This window comes from Chanos chanos, chromosome 8 (assembly GCF_902362185.1).
Source record: "Chanos chanos chromosome 8, fChaCha1.1, whole genome shotgun sequence".
In the NCBI taxonomy this organism is placed as follows: Eukaryota; Metazoa; Chordata; class Actinopteri; order Gonorynchiformes; family Chanidae; genus Chanos; species Chanos chanos.
In genome coordinates this window covers 9485022-9505415 of record NC_044502.1, presented here as the reverse complement: position 1 = coordinate 9505415, position 20394 = coordinate 9485022, and the positions used below count along the sequence as shown (strand labels likewise).

The 20394-nt window shown below is 42.5% G+C and overlaps 1 protein-coding gene across 1 annotated transcript in view; it reads right to left on the bottom strand.

The window, feature by feature from the left end:
• The window catches only part of LOC115819842 (voltage-dependent T-type calcium channel subunit alpha-1I-like), an 85972-nt gene extending 66396 nt beyond the window's left edge, over positions 1-19576 (bottom strand). Inside the window, exon 1 of the mRNA XM_030783355.1 lies at positions 19293-19576. Within this exon, the coding sequence (XP_030639215.1) occupies positions 19293-19576 (284 nt within the window). The remainder of the gene's footprint in view (positions 1-19292) is intronic.
• Between the last annotated feature and the right edge of the window lie 818 nt (positions 19577-20394).

Genomic DNA, 20394 nt, shown 5'->3' with positions numbered 1-20394 from the left:
GCCAGGGTGAGGTGAGGTCAGATCGGCGCTCTGCTGCGGAGTGGCTCTATCGTCTCCTCAGCAGGTGGTTGAGGGACACAAAGGGAACAGGTTGTGACTACGAAGCTGGCGGGAGATTTCGGCTCAAATGGAGGAGGATGAGGGCGAGGGAGGAGGCGCTCGCGTATTCGGCGTCTCCTGCTGCCGACATGCCTGTCGCTCCGTATCTGTCATTGAGGGGAAGATTTCAGGTTGCTGCTTTCACGACGGTCGGCTTGGGGTTTTAGACGACGGCGATGCCCGGTTCTACTGATACCAGCCTTTCAGTCGTTCCTGATCTGATATGATCACTCTTGTTTGTTCGTACTGCAAATACATTTGTTTCTGAGTGTGCGTGTGTGTGTGCATGTGAAAGAGAAAAAGAAAGAGAGAGACAGACAGAGAGAGGGAGAGAAGGGTGTGCAAAAGAAAATTGAATATTACAGCTTAACCATACGCGACCAGTCAAAACGCTAATTCAATCCAACCAAACATGAAACAAGAACCCTTCTTGAGCACAAGCAAAATCACAGATTCTAAAATCTTTTTTTTTTTGTTTCGGTGTCAATAGACATAAAGCTATATTGATAAAAAAAATAAATAAATAAAACCCACAATCTAAAGGCAGAAGATACATCTCGTATCCACGGTAAATCCCATCGCTAAGTAACCCAAGTAACTACGGCATGGCTGCCAGTTGCGCATGGCTAACAATTTAAGCTGTGTGTTTTATGAGTCGGGCCCGCGTTGATGAGATGAATTTGGCAACGAGTGCAGCTTTCTGTGAAGGAACGGAGCACTTCTGATTAAAATGCACTCATTAGCACACTGCAGTGCAAGGCACACGTATGGGCTTCCTATTCCCCCAGCCGATAGGCAACGGAAGGCTGCAAGGATTCCTCAAGACAGCTCAAACCCTGTTGCTGTGGTAACAGTCTTTGGGAAAAAGAAGAAAAAAAAAAAAGACAGAAAATGGCAAGCTAGCAGTGCCTCCGTGTGTAATGCTATGGATATACTTCAAGGAGTCAAGAGAACAGGTAAAAGAGACAAAAAAAGAAAAGGGAAATGCCATTTTGTTCATTTCATGAGCATTATAATAAATGTCACAATCTTCGGCTCTTTCAGAGGTTTCTGACTTGGATTGCGTCCCGTCTCCTTCCCGCCTCAAACCCTTACGGTTCCTAAAAACTGCATGTGCCGAACAAGGTGTTTCAGTCTGTTCCTTCTCCCTTTGCACTGATGCAGTCTCTCAAAGCCTCAAAACCTCTCAAGTGTCCACTATCAAAGCACTAGCAATTAGCTCCCCAGACAGCGCCATCAACCCATAAATACTAAGAGTCACTTGATGCACACTCACCATTTAGCGGCTTAGCACAATGGCTAATCTGAAGTGGACAGCTGGAAATGAACTGATGGCATGGGTGGCCTTGCTCAGGTATGGCTGTTTGCTCATTACAAAAGGAAGAATATTTTTACAGGGCGGACAGGGAAAAGAGGAAGAATGGCAGATTTGGGAGAAATGAAAGAGAGAGAGAGAGAAAGAGAGAGAGAGAGGGGTAGAACTGGGGCGTGTCTTTGTAAAAATTGTGACAGCTCAGTCAAGGAGGAATGACGGTGTTTACCGGGAACCTCACACACTTTTCCCTCTGGCCATCTGTTGCTTTCAAACCGGCATCCTTCTCCCTTCACTGTTTCTCAGTCTTTATGTGGAGGCGTGTAAATTTCCTGAGTCAGAATGTAATTACATTGGATAGAATTCTCTGCTGTCTGCCATCTTATACAAACATACTGTGTGTGTGTGTGTGCCTATGTGTTTGTCTTTTAGTCCAAGATGGCAGTAAGTGGATTAATGGATGGATGGATGGATGGATGGACAGATGGATAAACAGTAGATGGATGTCGGGATGGATGGATGTCGGGATGGACGGATGTCGTGTGAACCAGTGAGCGGTGTGCGATACAGAGCGTTCTTGCGCATATTTGAATACCCTGGGTTCATTGCATCATAAAGAAACTCAGACCAGAGGATGTGTAGTGCTAATTAGTCGCTCTGGCTTTCTTTGGTAGATGCCGCCGTTGTCTGTTAGCTCTTTGTTTGGCCGCGCCTACTTTCATACCAGCGCTTAGATCTCACAGGCTCCCTTTCATTCAGACTTTCTCCCCTTTCTCCGCATGCTCTGTAAAAGCTGTATACTTGATCTCTTTATTCCTTTACAAGAGAGATTTGCAGGTGCAATTAGTGATCTCTGAAAGAGATGAAACGCGCACCTGACCCGACACAAATGGCATCGAACAAAATACATCTCTCAAAGAAAGCCTGATGCATCAAATCAGAAAACGAACTAAACTTCAGGTATTTTATGTTGATATGTTAAGTGTTTTTGTGTGTCGATACCAGAAAGCCGGGGCTGAGAAACGCAGCATGGGAAAGTGATTATTGGAGGGATTTGCAGAACAGTACTGGTAACATTTTACAATAAAGTTACTCAAATGAGCTTGAATTTAAGCAGCAGTAAACTTAAATTAACCTAAACAAGGAGAAAGAATGAATTAAGGTAGCAGTTAACATGAATCAGGGGAGTAATTAAAGCCAGTAAAGGAGCAGCGAACCTTTATTAAGTCAGCACTAAATGTGTACATCACCTGTAGGATGCTGAATGGGGCTTTAAAGACAGGAAGACACGACTCAAACATTTTCTTTTGCCCTTGTGCCTCTGGTATGAAAGGATTTGATTATTAGTTTAGATTTTTCTTCAGTTGGGATGAAATGTACCCTCAGTCTGTTTGCTAGAACTGGCCAGTGGATGAGCTTTGGAGGTTTGTCTGACAGGATGACCTGCACAAGTGTTCCTGTATTAAATACCCCCTCTCTCCTCTCAGTAAGGGGGTTCATTTGTCCTGGGTTACCGGTTACCTGTTCTAGGTCTCTTTTGCGTACTCCTTATTGGCCTTTGTTATTTTGTTTTGGTTAAGTCTGTTAGTCTATGTTTTAGTCTAGGTTTATGATTTTTTCAGTTTGGTTATGGTTTGCCCTGCCTATCAATGTCTTGAGTTCTGTTTTTTGTTATTTTGATGTTTGACGCTCCACCACACTGAGTACAGTACTGACGCTACTGATGTAACCGACTTTCCCCAATCCATCGTTTTGTACATGCCCCACGTACTTAATTAAAATTCCATGGTCTTTGTCAAAAGTTCATTGGCAATCTCCCTGACGGTTTTGACGGTTTCTGGAGAAAAACAGAATTCTCTTCTGAGCTTAAGAGGTTTAACAGATGCAAGAAGCTATCAAAGATATTTCTCTTGGCAAAAACCTCGAGACCTTGTTCATAAATCCTCTCTGAATCAATTACTCTAATGATAATTTAAATTTGATCTCTGAATTTGTCTGAGTGACAACTCCAAGTATATCCAATCTTCCAGCAGAGAAAGCAGCTTTTGGATGGATTGAGGCTAACTCTCCAGCGCAGGCTAATTAGCACAAATGAAGCCTATCAGGGAAATCCTAAGAGAGCCAATGCTTTGGTCCAGTGAGACAACTTAGAGAACAGAGGGAGAAAGAGAAAAAGATGTCAACAGCACATGACCACTCACAAAGGGAAAAAAAGAAAGGGAGAGAAAGAGAGAGAGAGAGAGAGAGAGAGAGAGAGAGAGTCAGTCAGTCAAACCGCCTATTTGAAAATACCTGCTACTGGAATAGTGACTGACAATCCAAACCATCTGTTAATGATGTAAATCTTCAGTTGACCTTTCTCTTCACCGACCCTCTTTGGCAAAGCTTCTCCCCTCCAGTGCTCCCTTCACATTCCCATCAGCCAGAAAGTGACTCTGACATAAAATGTACTGAATCGTTCAGAGTCAGGTTCTGGCAGGTTATCAGTGACCAGGGTTCAAGTCAAATGTCAAATTCTCGAACTTTTCTCTGACTTCCAATGACTAAAGAGCTGAATTTCCATGACCTGTAAGGAATGAAAAAAAACAGGCCGCCTTAGTGCTGAGCATACAAAAACCAGCCACGGTACTTTAAACCCATCGGTTTGCGAGCTTCTCTAGTTCACAGCCATTTTCAGTACAAAACTCAAAGTTTTCCCTGCTTAAACACAATGCACATACGACTAGGCCTATACACCCTTATAAGCGCACTGGCTCTCATGTGACAAACTTTGAGCAAAATATTTACATGGCTGCGAAGGGCTGCCTCTTCCATATTTGATAGATTGATAGTGGTTTTACAGACTTTACATTTAGCCTCTCTGTCGTCTACTCTTAAGGCCCAGTCTTCGGAGTCCTCATTTTGTAGTCAAAGCTGTTGGAGTGTACATTTTCCTGGCATGTTTGCCTTCGTTAGCAGGTACAGGACACTGCATATCTTGACTGAAGTGATTGCCAGTTGTTGACGAGCGGGAAGGGGATAAACGGGCGCTGAAAAATCAAGTAACCATAACAACCACTCACGCAATACGGGGAACGCATGAAATAACCCGATAAAGAAAAATACCGCATGGAAAATATTACATTTTTTGATAAATGACAACTAAAATTTAAACATGCTACAAACAAAATTCCCTGATATTCCATGGATTGGTCCAAAAAATGATCAAATCCCCTGACGTTCCATGTCTGGAAAACACTTTTTTAAAATTCCATGATACTCCAGAAATTCCATGACCCATGTGAACCCTGAGTGATATACCCTTTCTTGTGCAGGAGTTTGACTTTTTGTCAGCTAGCACTAACCCTGACTTACCTACCAGGAACACTGCTTCCCTAAATGCACCTATAAATGTCATAAGAAAGCTGAGACGGAGTGAGAGAGAGACAGAGAGAGAAGGAGAGAGTGAGAGAGAGTGAGAGAGAGAGCTGTGCACTGTTTTGGACGTTAATTGAAAAAGACAAGGAGATCAGGTATCCAGCAGGGCACCACATGAGTAAGTGAGATATGTCACTAATGAGAGGCATTTCCCATCTCAGATCTGTCTCATTCTCTCTCTCTCTCTCTCCCTCCCTCCCTCCCTCTCTCTCCCTCCCTCCCTCCCTCTCTCTCTCTCTCTCTCTCTCTCTCTCTCGCTCTCTCCCTCCTTTCTCAAAATGTACCATTTGTCCCATTAATAGCAGAGAGAGCTAGTGTGCTATGTACTGGTAATTGAGTTTGGCATTCAAAAATGATTCTCAATGAGTCTCATTTAATGGAACAACTCAACTGAAACAATGTCTGAACTCGCGAAAGACAGAGGCCCACCATCGGCAGAGATTTTTCAATAGGAGGGCAGAGGAGGCAGAGTATGATTTCACACAGAGGTTAAAAGTCTATTCAGTTTTCCGTTAAGTGCATATATTTTATGGAATTCGCTGTCTCTGAAATGAACGGAAGAAGCAGATGCATATTTCAGTTCATTATCGTTCGAAATCAAAGAAAACATGCCCCCCCCCCAGAACATCAAAGACATCAAAGTTATACAAACACACACAGAGAGACAAAGAGAGACAGGAAAGCCATGGACGGATCTCATGTACACTAACAGGTATGAGTATTACTGTAACTTTGTCCCTTGAGAAAGCGAGAAAGACACACACACACACACACACACACACACACACAGGGGCTGGATGTATTATGTAGGGAAACGTTCACCCATTCTGCCAAACTCTGTCACATTAATAGTGTATAAGTACAGTCTGCTGGATCCAGAGACACGGGGTTCAACATGTCCCTCATATTAGTAAGAGATCACAGTCTGGGATCAGAACATTTCTGTAGCCTTTCTCTGTAAGCCTTTAAAAAAAAAAAAAAAAAAAAAGAACTTGGCAAAAAATGCGTAGGTGGTTTTTCTCACACGTACAAAATTCAGAGGACATCGAATGAGCTATTTAAGACGGTCCAAATATTTTTGAAAGTTTATTTAGTTATGTATGTATTTATTATTATTTATTTATCTATTTATTTATTTACTTATTTTCAGTCAGCTTATATGAAAGAAAATGGATAGGAATATGGGGGTAATGGGAAAGCAAGAGGTTGCTGTGTCACTGCAATTTTATTGCTGTTCTAAGATCAGCGTCTGACTGGTATTGGCTATCACAACGTTCTAGAATAGTGATTACCGTTCGATCAGTGTCCTGGCAGCGGCGAGGCAAAATCCATTCTGGAATGTTCTCTCCTCACTAAGCATGCTTTCCAGAAGTGCAAATTCAGCTCAAACTGCCCCTGTCTAAATATTCAGTGCTCTCAACAACTGAGGTGAGGCAGAGTTCAATGGGAAAAGAACAAAAAGTGTTTGTCTGAAAGGAAGAAAAAAAAAAGGCAGAAAATGAGAACACAGAGAAGGATAAAAGTGAATGTTATAGATTTACTGAGACAGATGGAGGGATATAGACACTCGTTGTCTGGAACCAGGCATTTGCAAAGTAAACACAAATTATCTCTCATGGGCAGACACACAAACATGCTCTTTCTCTGTCTCTGTCTCTGTCTCTCTCTCTCTCTCTCTCTCTCTCTCTTTCTCTTTCTCTGCTTTGAATAAAACTGACCGTTATTAACAGATTTCCACTGCGGTAGAAATATTTTATCATGCTATTTAAGATTCTTAGAAACTCACAACACTGGCTGTCAACTTATAGGCTTCAAATAAATCCAGAAGACTGCTGCTAAAAAAAAAAAAGAAAGAAAAAAAAATCAACACGTGGACTGACATGTGTATCTTTCTTTCAAATTGGTCATGAAAAACCAAAGTTAACTTCCATGAACATCAGATGAAAGATGAGTCATAGTAAGCAAGCTTATGTTATCTTTTCTATCTCCATGGCAATACTGTGGGCTATGAGGTGAGGAAGACCAAAAAAGGGGAAACAAGCAGAGGAAAGAACAGAGAGAGAGAGAGAGAAAGAGAAAAAGAGCAGAACATCAGAGATGATGCTAATGATGACTGGAGCAATGGTTAGATCTGTTCAATGCTAAGGGAGTGAGTGAGTGAGTGAGTGAGTGAGAGAGAGAGAGAGAGAGAGAGAGAGAGAGAGTGAGAGAGAGAGAGAGAGAGAGAGAGAGAGAGAGAGGGGACAGGCTAATTTAATTGCAGGGAAGCTGGCCCTTTCATGTCTCTCCTCAGTTTACCTTTCACCCTGCTTGCACACATCTGCAGAAACCAGTAACCATCAAAAGGAAGAAAGGGTGTTTGAGTCACACTGGAGGGCATTAGCGGAAGAGTATATCTCTCTACAGACACACCATTAGGCAGTCAAAAGCATACATACATCTCTAATCTTCAATATAAAAATCAGCGCCGTGAAAAACCATAGCGTTGAATAATAATAATCCCCCAGAACACGCATTTTAGAATTCATAACGTTAATCTCCCATGAGCACGGGAGAAGTTTCCTACAGACAAAACATCAGGATAGGGAATCCAGATGCAAAACTTGATCTGGATTTAGCTAGCACCTAATGGATTTAGCCAGCACCTAATATCAATGAGACACAGCAATGCGTTAGACCCACTGTAGGCAGTATCAACACTAACAGAGACAGCACTCTCTCTTTGGTATCGCTGTCAGTTTCAGCTCTGAGTGGACATAAGTTAATACATCTCCCTTAACAAATCATTGGCCATTTCAGTGTCAAATGAACACTTGGATGCGTTAAAAAGGAAATTTGGACTCCAATGCCACGTACCCTTTCTCTTCATTTGGAAGGCCGCAAAGATCGGTGTCTAACGTGTTTTTTTTTTTATAAAACAAAACAAAACAAACAAATCAACAAACAAATAAAAATCTCAAAGCGATAAGATTTGTCTTTGTCCCAAGAGTATAGACACACAAGAGAGCTCAAAAAATCAATAAGCTTGTTTTTAGCAAGCAAATTATCAATGTTATTGATCACTCAGCCCAAATGACTTGTACCCACAAAGCAACAAGTTACATCCACTGTCCACTGGCCGGAACTGGTGGCAAATGATCACCCAATGTTCCTATTGATTCGAGTAAAATTAGACAAAGGCTTTTGGTAATGGCCTCAAACTAGTCACTGTGCTAAATCACACTGCTCATATGCCTTCAATCTGCGTGTTGAGAAACTCAAAGTCCTCACAGATGAACCAAGAGGCACCAACTGGCAAAGGATTAAAGAATCAATGACTGGATAACTGGATATTTTCATTGTAAATCCACTGTGGGGGTGTATCTATATATGTGCGTACGAGAGCCTGCATGTGTGTGTGTGTGTGTGTGTGTGTGTGTGTGTGTGTGTAAAGCGTGCTGTTTGTGTATTTGTGTATACATTTGAGCATTTGGCTAACATAAGTGTCTATCTTTCACATATGTCTGTTATTTTCAAACAGCTTTACTATCTGGCTCTACTCCATAGGCACGATGTTGACAGACTCTACATGATCTAAGGGCTCTCTCTCTCTCTTTCTCACTCTCTCACACACACAAACATGCAAACACACACACACACAAGGAGTATCACCATTTTCTTACATCATAAATCCAGCCCAGAAACGTCCTTTACTGGCTCTGGTTTCCTCTGTTAATCCTCTCAGTTTAAGTGAGTGGGTTCAGAAGTCTCTGTAGTCTTACCCTAACAAGCCCAGAGTACACAACCTCTTTAGTCAAGCTGGATTAGGAAGAAATCTCTAACTAAGACTAGAAGATATTCATGTAGGCCAAAGAGAAGGAGATGAACGCAGGACGGAGAAACAGAGAAAGTACGAGAGGAAATGAGTGGGTGTTAGCCTGCGGTGTCAGATCAAATTTTTTTTAATTCAGTTTCATATTTGTTTTTTAATTCAGTTGGACTCACTTAACTTGACATCATTCTGTTATGTCTTTGACATATTTGTACAAATCACTGTGAGAGAACCGTAGGAACTTCTGTGGAGTCCAAATGCTTTTGAAAAAGCCGCATTTTATTAAGCCGTTCGCTTTGTCAGCGAAACTGAAATGCGATTAATTTAGCCTGTTCAAAAAAAAAAAAAAAAAAAAAGAGTTATTTCTTTTTCACACAGCAGTTTAAACGACAGCAATTCTGTGACTATTTCTACTGCTTCCATAGACCCCCTTTCATAAAACGCACACGGTTATATAATTCATTTCCTAAAACAGGAGTTGCAAGTCGTCACTGCAACATATGCTAAAAATGCTATTGTACTTGCGTGTAAATAAAACAGACTACTATGGCTAACAACCACATGTCTCTCACTATTGTTACACTGCTTTAGACCTCTCATGACAACACAACCCTGATATGGGGTGTTCCCGCGTGTTTTGTGCTGGACTGAAAGAGTTAAATTTCCAAACCAAAAGGACATCGGATAAAACGGAAGATGAGACGGAAATCCTATTTGGTTTTAACACAGCAAATCCATTTCAAACCACGAGGGGAAAGACTTAAATGTGAAGCCAAGTCATCTGAACGAGGGATAATTGACATAACTTTTTAAAAAAAATCAGTGACAATACTGAGAACCTTTCAAGTTGTGTCGCTTGGCTGTGGGAACAGCCCAGTTCGCTGTGGGTCCTCAACAGTGTTGATCTAGCTTGGCTTTGGTCGTGTGGATGCATTTTGAGACCTTTATTGGCCTTTAGTGGAGGAGTTGTAATTACACAGGAGCTCTAAGGCACACTATACGGGCTGAATGTCAGCCTCATGATAAATGCTTAGCCTGCCTTTTGTTGCACCGATGATCCAAATAGATAATGATCATTCTCTGCTTGGCTTTTGTTCACAAGTCTACCAGAGGGTCCGGCACAAAATCGATTTAGTGTTTCTCTGACACGCGCACACACACACACACACACACACAAAATGAAAGACAGACCAAAGAAAAACACATTGGTGAAAGATGGAGTAAGTGATGGAGAGAGAGAGAGAGAGAGTTAAGAAAGAAGTGAGAAAGAAAGAAAACTAAAGGTTCGCGTCAATGCAATCTTCATATCCTGAGGTAAAATAGGACTTACAGGCCTGTAATATAACAGGTCACTAAATAATGTGAGACTAAAGCTTTCCTTTCCAGTCCGTATTTCCAATCTCTAACCTGCCTGCTGTCCACACACCATGAATCATTACTGACTTTAATTTCATCACATAATATAATTTAAAGTACTTAAAGATAAGTGCTACAGTAAATGAAACAGTAATCAGAGGTAAAATGAAGGGTGTTGAGCAATGAGAAGAGTATGAGGAGGGTCAGACTTTGTCCTGAGACCCCACAGAAGCATTATGGGATGTATGGACAGACACGCTATGGGTGGGTGGGTGGATGGGGGGGGGGGGGGGGTTGGAGGTTTGAGTAACAACCAGCAGCTGTGTGGTGACGTGGGACTTTTCCTTCAGGGACAGGGTAAATTAGGAGATGGATACGAGGTCTAGAGCCAGGAATCTGACCTTTCTGCTTTCTGTTCCTCCCCTTCTGAAATTTATGTTCTGCATTAGCTTACATTCACAGCCATGCCTGATTTGCTCTCTCTCTCTCTCTCTCTCTCTCTCTCTCTCCTCCCTTGCATCTACTTTCCTCTCCTTCCCCACATCCATCCGCATGGCAGGACTCCCTTTCGATTATTCCTCGGCCTCCTCTCTCTCTATATATCTTCTCACAGAATTCCTCCTGATTGCTCAACCGCGCCGCAGGCTGCGGCCGCATCACGGAAACTTCCGGGATCCCCCCCGGGAAAGGCGAGCTTTGATTAAGACCTTCGCACAGGTCTGCGGTTCAGGTCCTTCAGCGGCACGATGGAACCGTTAGCCCAACGCACGCACGTTAAATCCTCTAATGCTTTCGAGAACATACACAACGCCGCACCACAAACAGCTGTGACTCAGCGAAGATTCCGATCCACAAAACGATAAGCTTTTGATTTAATTTTTTTTTTCTTTTAATTTGCCTGTTTCCCATTGTTGACTTAAAGAATCTCTCTACAGATATCTGCCATGACTATTTGCTGAAGGGACAGAAAGATGACTTGTCCATTGGGGGTTTAAGCTTCTTACTCTTCAGTTCCTAAAGTTTTCCATTATAGACCACACATGTCTGAATACATCCACATGGGTATACGCAGGACTTGTACAGAGATTGAGAGCGTATGAATGACACATGAAGCCGTCCGTTATGTATGTAGAGTAGGGGTTCCGGTTTTCTGGTTCTGAACCTGGGGCATTTTTATATCCTGGTGGAATTTGCTGAACACAGAGTTCTTGTACGATGGGCGAATACGAGAACACCCCCCCCCCCCCCCCCCGCCTTCACACAATACACCCTGTGCACCCACACACCCACGTGCTCACACACGCACGCATGCAAAAAGTACACGGCAAAGGAAAATAATCCACACTGCATGGAAAATTGTTAATTGCACGGCACTAACACAACCCTGTTATTTGTAACATCACAATATGTATTGTACAGACTGTACCATGTACGCTGTAAATGCTCGCATTGCTTAGTTCTACTGTGGTGGTGGTCGTTTCTATATCTCATTCTTGTCCGTGCACTGGTGTCTTTTATCTGAGTTCCCCCTGGGATGATGGATGACACCCAGTCCTGTGCAATTATCAAACGCATCATCATTCCTCAAAGCCCTTAAAAAAAAAAAAAACAGCGGAGGAACATGAGTGACGAGAAGATTACAGCGCGTGTCACTCTCGATACGAAATGCCCATTCACCGCGGCGCGTCTGAGAGATCTTTGTTTTAACACAACGACCAAATTACCGTACTGTGCCAACGTCTGCTGAAGGGTCGCGTTTCGAAATGATCTCTATATCCGCGGCCGTTAAGATCCTCCGTTAGAGTCCTGTGGCAGCGAAAGATGATAAGTTCAGATGTTTACCGTGTGGGAAAGCACAGTAAACTCCAAGCTTGCCTCCACCGTTTACTATCAGTAATTGCTGCACTATGCATCCGTATCTTGTTCCATCATTTTTTGTATATTGTGTATATCTTCTGGACTGTTATAACAGAAAGTATATACAGAAGTATATCCACTCTCGCCCTATTGGCTGTTTTCCAATTTACATACATCAAAAGATCTAGGGATGTGTCCTAAGTCTCTCGATACCTACCCACCCCATCCCCCCAGCTCCCCACTACAGAGGTCAAATGTCATGGTCCTCATGAGAACCCGAGGGTTTAGTTGAGAATGACTACCAATATCACGCATGATGGGATAGACATAAACCCCTGCAGGTCAGAAATGAGTCCTCCATCTGCCAGCACTACACGTTGCATGGGTAGTTGTAGATGGCGGTAGATAGATAAATAAGGTGAAGTCTGCTGAGGTCAGACAGAGGAGATGGAAAAAGAACTCCCCAGTCTTATCTCCAAGTCAAAATTTCATCTGGGACTGACAAAATCAAGACACTCACAAGATACACATGAGTGAAAAAGACAATGTAAAAGACGGTTTAGATGCTTTATCCCTTTTTTTTTTCCTCTGATAAATGGAAGGGCAGAAGAGAGGAAGAACAGATGTGTGATTAAACAAACACACACGCTGAGTTTACATTATAACTCAGTGCCCATGTAGAGCGGGAAGTTGTGTTGCAGGGAGACGAAAAGGTGTGAAGAGCAAAAGGACAGCAGAAAAAAAAAAAGGGGAGGGGGGAGAGAAAGAAAGTGGGAGGGAGAGGTAGAGAGGGAAACATTTCTGATTAGCTTTACGACAGCATGTGATCACAGGTACTTTCAGGTTTGTTGTTCTCTTTGTCCTAGTGGGCCTCTGTCCTTACACTACACAACTTCAATCAATTTCTCATCGTTTCTCATCCTGATTACCGAAGCTTATCAGCGAAACACACCAACACAAATACTCTCTCTCTCTCTCTGTGTGTGTGAGTGTGTGAGAGAGAGAGAGAGAGAGAGAGAGAGAGAGAACTGCTCTGCCAGATAATGATTTGCTCAGCATTTAATGAGCAGTTTTAGTTCCTGTCACGTGACCTCCATAGAAGTTTGCTTCTGAATGGAAGCACTGAAACACTGTCTTCTCCACGCTGGAGCTCATGTGTGCTTAGCCAACACCGCTGTAACATCGTGATGAAACTTCCATTAACAGGCTGTTGTCATGCAACAGGTGTTCTGGGCACGGCGACGGTTGCTTAGTTATTGCAGCACGTCGACTTCTCTCCCCCCACCCCCCCCCCCCCCCACCCCGCTGCTTTTAATATTACATTGTCACCATGTTCCTCTTCAGAAGACGAATACCTCCAGTTGTTTTGTACGGTGACAACAGCAACCGAGAGACTTTTTTGTTTCACCCCTTTCTTTTTTAGCTCCGGATGGAAGTTGGAAGGACGGAGAAACGCGGCTAAAGACACTTAGATTTCACGCTGTGATGTTTCGTCGCGTAATTTGGTATGAAAAATGCGCGACGAGAAATAAGCCCATAGTGTAAAGCCACATGCCCCCCCGTGTCTTTATTTATCATTTCCTTTTCAATCATTTCTTTTCAGTCTCTGCTGCTTTAGCACCGACTCCTTCATACCGTTTTTAAAAAATGTTTTTGATCTTTTCCTACACGCTAGCAAGATATTACAGCTTCAATTATGGATGGATACATAAAAATCAAATAAAAAGCAGGTTATTGTTGATATGCTCTTTGAGTTTCTTGCGAAAGATTTCATTTTTAAGAGATATTGTATGTCTATATGTTGATGAAACTTAAAAAAAAAAAGAAGAGAAAAGAAAGAAAAATAAGTTGGAGTAGCCTTTTTTTTGTTTGTTTTTGTTTTTAAAGCGTAGGACAAAAGTGACAGCAAAAGCTCCTACAACAGAGGCAGAAAATACTTTTCACGCGTACAACAATCATATAAAACTAACGGACATTAGGGCGAAAGAGAGCTACAAAACAAATTCAAAATTCTTAGCTGAGTCTTCGCCGGCACCTCGAAGCTGACATTAGAACCATTCTAAAAGTAGCTAAAACGTCTTTCAAGAGAAGAGAGTGCAAAAACACCACTAACCAAATGGTGTTATGCAACTCCCATATAGTAAAAAGCAGGACAAGCCCACTTTGCTTAAAACGAGGCAAGTACTTTGTTTTGACTCTCAAACTGAAAAGAGAGCTATGTACGAAAAACAAGAAAAAAAAAAACTCCGGTGACCCACCGTGAGTGAGGACAGGGAGAGAGAGAGAGAGAGAGAGAGAGAGAGAGAGAGAGAGAGAGAAAAGAAGGATAAAGAGAGAAGTGACACTCCCTTTTTCTTCCGTGTCACCACGGCGACCGTCGTCCTCAGCGTTGACCTCAAAGCGGTGCTACCTGCCGTCTATCACAAAAGCAGAGGATGCTCTCAAAGAAGAAGGTTCTGGAAATGCCTTTTCTACAAAAGTGTGAAAACCATACCAGCTGCTCTGAGTGTGAGAAATAAAACAGAAATCAGGAATGATTCGTTTTCATGTCATTACAATATAAAATACTAAGGTAAGAGAAGATTAGACGAAACAAGGTTGCCATATATAGTAAGCCATTCACTGACGTTTAAAAATACTCTTTATTGTTAAAACTAAATGTGAAAGGTGTGAGAGAGAGAGAGAGTGTGAGTGAGAGAGAGAGAGAGAGTACGTGGTAATGCATTTATGGATGTAGGAGCAGCGTAATTGAATAGGCAGAGTCACTGTCAAGCGTATCCACACTGAATAAGCCAGAAAGCTACAGGGGTCAATATCGTTTTGTGAGATGCGGAGCGAGGGAGCGAGAAAGAGGAGGGGAGGGAGAGAACATATGATTATCGCCGGGTACTGAACTATCACTAAAAATACATTCACTACCAAAAAAAAAGAATGCTCTCAGCATTTTAGTATTTCTAAGTCAAGCCTTCACAATGGAAAGAGGGCCTGGAGTCGCTGAATCACTGAAAAGAGAGAGAGAGAAAAAAAGACTTTGATGAAAGAGATGAGAAAAACAGGTTTTGTACTAATCGTCTATGACACCGATATCAAAAGCAAAAATAATAATTGTCAGGGTTTAGGGAATGAAAGGCAGAGAATGGAAGACTGATGGGCAGAGTAAAAAAGAAGTGCGTGCGTTTGTGTGTGTGTGAGGGAGAGAAAGAATGAGACAGAGACTGTCTGAACATTAGACTGCCGTCAGAAACGCAGAGATGGTTGCCAGCAGCGACCCCCCACTGCCCTGCAGTTTATGTGAAAGCAGCCCAGCCAACCGCCTGGAACAGTCCAGAGAAGAGGGCACACACACACACACACACACACACACATATATGCACAGAGAAAGAGAAAGACACAGGGAGAGAAAAACACCCCTACGACCACACACGAATGCTGATAAACCAGACACAAGGCAGCTAAGACACAGAACGAAAAATGAATAATGAATCAGCGGTCCCACGTGTGTCAGCTCAATAAATATCGTTCATCTTAATTTGGCGTATTCGGAGCATCCGCATTATAAACGCAAAATGTATTAAGACTTAAAAACAGTAAATGAAAAGTGATTTGTTTTTATTTTCCTCAGCACCTGTCAGGTGATCCACACCCTCTGTCAAAAGCTCCGACTCGATTCAAAACAAATCATCCACCCAGAACAACCATCCAGTCTCTCATGCCAGGCAAAGACATAAAAGGTAAGTCATATACGGGAAAGAATACGAGGCTGTAATCTTGGGAGAAGCAAGAGGAGCGAGTGAGAGAATTGTTGCTATTAGCGCTAAAAATATATTGTTGTTAGCGTTAAAAAGTGCCAAATTATCTCTTCAGTTATGGTTAGGATTAGGTTGTTAATGTTGATGTTGACGTTACAGTAAAATGGAAGACAATGAGAAGTAGCCACTAAAATGGTAAGACTCAAACTTGAATGTTAGTGTGTGTCTGTGTGTGCATGTGAGAGGAAGACAGAGAGGGAGGGGGAAAGAGAGAGAGAGAGAGAGAGAGAGAAGAAAATGATGACAGATATGGACGATAAACTTCAATGAGGAGGTCGCTGAGTACTTCTAGCTGTACAATCACTTCGACTGTCTTTTCCATACGTACTCTGTGCTTTCAACAGTCATTTTTATCAATCGCGCCTGATTGGACACTGTGTAAAAAAAAGAAAAGAAAAAAAAAGAATCTGGGTTGATTTCCACTCTGGGTTGATTTCCACGCACGTAGTGTGATGAGAGCTTTGAGTATTGGATAAAAAGTGTTTTGAGTGTCAACCTCTCTGGTGAGGTACTCTACAGTAATGTGCTTCCCAATATTCACTGCTACAAACACCGCTCTAATTATGGAGTATCGTAATTATTGATCTAAGATCAATTCAAATCAAACCTAGGAGAATAAGAGGAAGGACTGTAAACGATATTTCTCAGGTGAAACATCAGAAGTAAAGAAAGGACTCTGCATGGGTTGGAAGTCTCATTTCTCAAAGCAGGTTTTCCGTTTCTCCGTGTTTCGGTTTTTAGGACAGCCACACACAGGTTTTGACCTTCAGGATCCTACCCATTCAAGTTCAAACATATGTTAGCGGGCATTCTTCCATACGCACAGAGAGAAAGTCAACGAAAAAAGTAACTTTTCGTAGTTCTGGAGTTTCATTTTCATTAAAAACGTTCTCCGTGAGGTTTGTAATCAGGATTTACGAGGCTCCCAGGAGACAGACTTATGTAAATGTGAGTAATGAGATGGAATGAGATGAAATGGTGTGCACTCATACGCACAATAGATTTTCATTTTAACCGCAGATCCATACATTTGATTGAACTTTGCCCGGAATAGCGTACGTAGACGAGCTAGATCAATGCACGTCTCTGACACGGCAGCCCAGTGACAATGTGAGGCATTAGTGTGTAATTTCATAAAGTGTCCTATTGACCACACACACACACACACACACACACACACACACACAACCTTTTCCTCTCACTACTGTCTTTTTCTACCATCATACGAGGCACAGGACTGTATTTGACATTGCCCCCCAAGAATAGACACGGTTCGATTCCTCTACCTCTGGTTTGATTGAATTGGACGTGCTCTTCTATAGTAAGACCTTACACATGGAAATCAGGAAATTAACACCGATTTAATGAAATATCCACAAACTTTGGAGTGTAATGTAACACTGTAATGGATCAGCCTAAAGGCGATGGGGTCTAATACAGGACGTTTTCCATTAGAGGCCGTTTTATCCCCAGATCACTGCACGGCACAACCTCCCCCTGTCACATAAGGAATAAAATGAATGGTTGAAGAGCTGAGGTCGCCCAAATGAAATGAAATGAAAAGCTGAACAGACGAGCGCGCAGCCTTGGTGGTTTCCACATCTTTCCCTCTCCTGTTCTCTTTCTGGGCCAAATCCCTCGTTCTTTCTCCCGTTGCCAAACTCAGGCTGAAAAGCCATGTACCTTATCTCCTCTTAGACCTTGCTTCGCCGACACAGGGAAACTCTCTGTCTTCTCTGCTTCACTTCTCCAGTATTGCGTTCATCCATCATTATCTTTCTCTCTCTCTCTCTTTCTGTCTGTCTCTCTCCCCCCTCCAGCAACTACTCAGGGGGTTTTTATCTATTTTCCACACAGTCCATAACACGACATCTTTCACTTTGGCTTGTGGATACAGGAACACACACAACAAGCGCGTGAAGTCTTCTGAATCAGACCTTACAGGCAAAAAAATATACAAAAAATTACCACTGAAGTGGAAATATAGGAAACATAGCTACTTGGAAATTTGCTCTCTTTCTTTCTTTCTTTCTTTCTTTCTTTCTTTCTTTCTTTCTTTCTTTCTTTCTTTCTCTCACGCTCTCTCTCTCTCTTCTCTCTGGTGGGCTGCTTATCTTTGCTTTGAGGAGGTATTAGAGAGGTATCCTCTCAAGGGCATATCCCTGTACCCTGTAGCCCTGTTCATTAGCGACTAGCACACGTACACACACACACACACACACACACACACACACACATGGACAAACACACATACACATACACATACACATTCACACATGCTTTCAGGCTCCAGCACAGATCTACCAAGAAATATGAGCATGCGCCCACACACACACAAACACACACACACACACACATTCAGGTAAGAGCACACATTCACCAAGAAATATGAGCACTAACACACACTCACACGCGCAGCACAGACTGACATAAATTCTCTTCTCTCCCCCCGCCCCCCCCCTTCTCTCTCTCTAGGCATGGCTCCCATGCTGTTCCGTCATACATGTTTCAATTTTATTTCACGTCATAAAAGCTCATTATCATTCCACCAGTCTCCTGAAAGTTACCCTGGGAAAGACAGAATGATCATTCTAGTGCATCCTGGGAGATCGCCTCGCTGATGTTGTCCCCCAACGGAAACATGAGTAATCAAACATCCCTGTCATCAAATACACACTTCCTGTCAGCTTTTACAGCTCACCTTAAGCTTCTTTTTCTTTCTTTCTTTCTTTCTTTCTTTCTTTTTTCCGTTTTTTTTTTTTTTTTGCATATGCTTCACATATTGTACACATAGACAAATATTTCACATATTTTTCCTCTCAGATTATTTGACCTTCCCTGTTCTAACCAGCATTTCACGGGCACACACAGTGTGAGTCACCATAAGAGTCACCATGCGGTTATTAATGATTAATACGCTACAGAGCTCGAAATGCCAACCAGTAAAACCCACGTGAAACACAACGTAATCACTCCCAGCAATAGATGTCACTACGGAACGGGGCACCACAACAGCAGGAATTTCTACCGTTAGAGCCAGACAGGGATAACACAAACAGAACAGAATGTCAAAGAAAAAGAGGAAGATTACTATAATCGGTTGAACTGATTTAACCGAAATCCGTAAATAAAGAAAGACAGGGGCCGCTTTAACGCTGTACTCTAACTTCAGCGCCTTGAGACCTTAATGAAAGTGCCTTTAACTGAAAAGTTTGAACAGATGACAGGATAATGGCATCAGTCCTTTTGGGATTTACGCACTATGACATTTGAGGAGAATCAGTACAAATGACGAAAAGGAGACAAGGACTCCGATCCCAATGGAATTGTATCCAAATATCCGGTTTTGGTTTAACGGTTATTATATAGCGTTTAGATTCATTGAGTACTTACTCGTTTTAAGGAGGTGACGGAGACAACACGGATGCTCTGAGAAGGGCACAGTGCTCACGTGTGTGTGTGTGTGTGTGTGTGTGTGTGTCTGTGTGGGTGTGTGATGTCTATGTATGTGCGTGTGTGTGCACGCGTGCATATACATGTGCATGTGTGAGTATGTATATCAGTCTCTATGTGCATGACTCTGTGTGTGTGTGTGTGTGTTTGTGTGTGTGTAGGACAGGTTAAAGGATATGGGCTGGAGACCATGTGGATGCACCAGCTGCGGGGGTAAGTGGTCTGTTTGAGACAGAAGAAGACCACAGGTGCCAGTTCTGGATAAGGGATCACCAGAGCACTCAGTTCACTGCTGACCTCATCCTCCTCCATCTCCCGCCCCACTTCTTCTTCCTCCAATGGCCCTTCATCCTCCTTAACTGGGCCTGCACCTGCTTGGACAGGACCACAGTCCTCCTCACATGGCCCCGCCCCCAGAGAGGACACACCCACTGCAGCGGGACCCTCCTCCTCGGTCGTCATGACTGCGGAGCAGTCCGCTGAAAGAGAAAGAAGAAAGTGTTAGAGTGTTAGGTAGTTTTGAAATAAGAGAGTAGCAAAATCAAAACATCTTCAACAGCTTTTCTGTTATGATAATAATGCTATTTCAATATCTTATCGCACACATACACATGTAGACACACTCAGTACACACTCAGACATACACAGTCCATTAAACTCAGCTTTTTTCTCCATTACGTCTGTGCTAATATCCTCAGCAGACAAAATAACGAATGTGAAAGTTTAGATTTTCGGTGGATGTGCTCCATTTGACAGACTCAGAGACACAGTGGCCTGTCTAAGAGGCTAGTGTCATGTGATACTTAGAATGAATCCCATAAGAGGTCATTTAGACCTGTCCGAATCTCCACAAGACGGATGACACAACAACTCTTCTGTGACCTCATACTCTAATGTGTGTGTGTTTGTGTGAGTGTTTGTGTGTGTGTATGTATCTGCGTGTGTGTGTGCGCGCGCGTGTGTAACACGTAGTGACATTGTGTGGTCCCCACGGGAATATAAATCTCTGGACACAGGGTGGCCTTGTGGAACATTTATCAGCCCTCACTTGGGAAAACTGGGTTTAAAAAAAAAAAAAAAAAGTAAGATATTGTTGTTAGTGTTAAAAATATAAAAACTGCCTAAATATTCCTTGCGTTATAGTTAGGAGTGGGCTGTTAATATTTAACCTTTTGTTACAATAAAATAGAAATCAGTGGAAAGTACCCAATAAAATGTTACAAGAAACACTGATGTGTGTGCGTGTGTGTGTGTGTATGAGAGAGAGCGAGAGAGTGAGA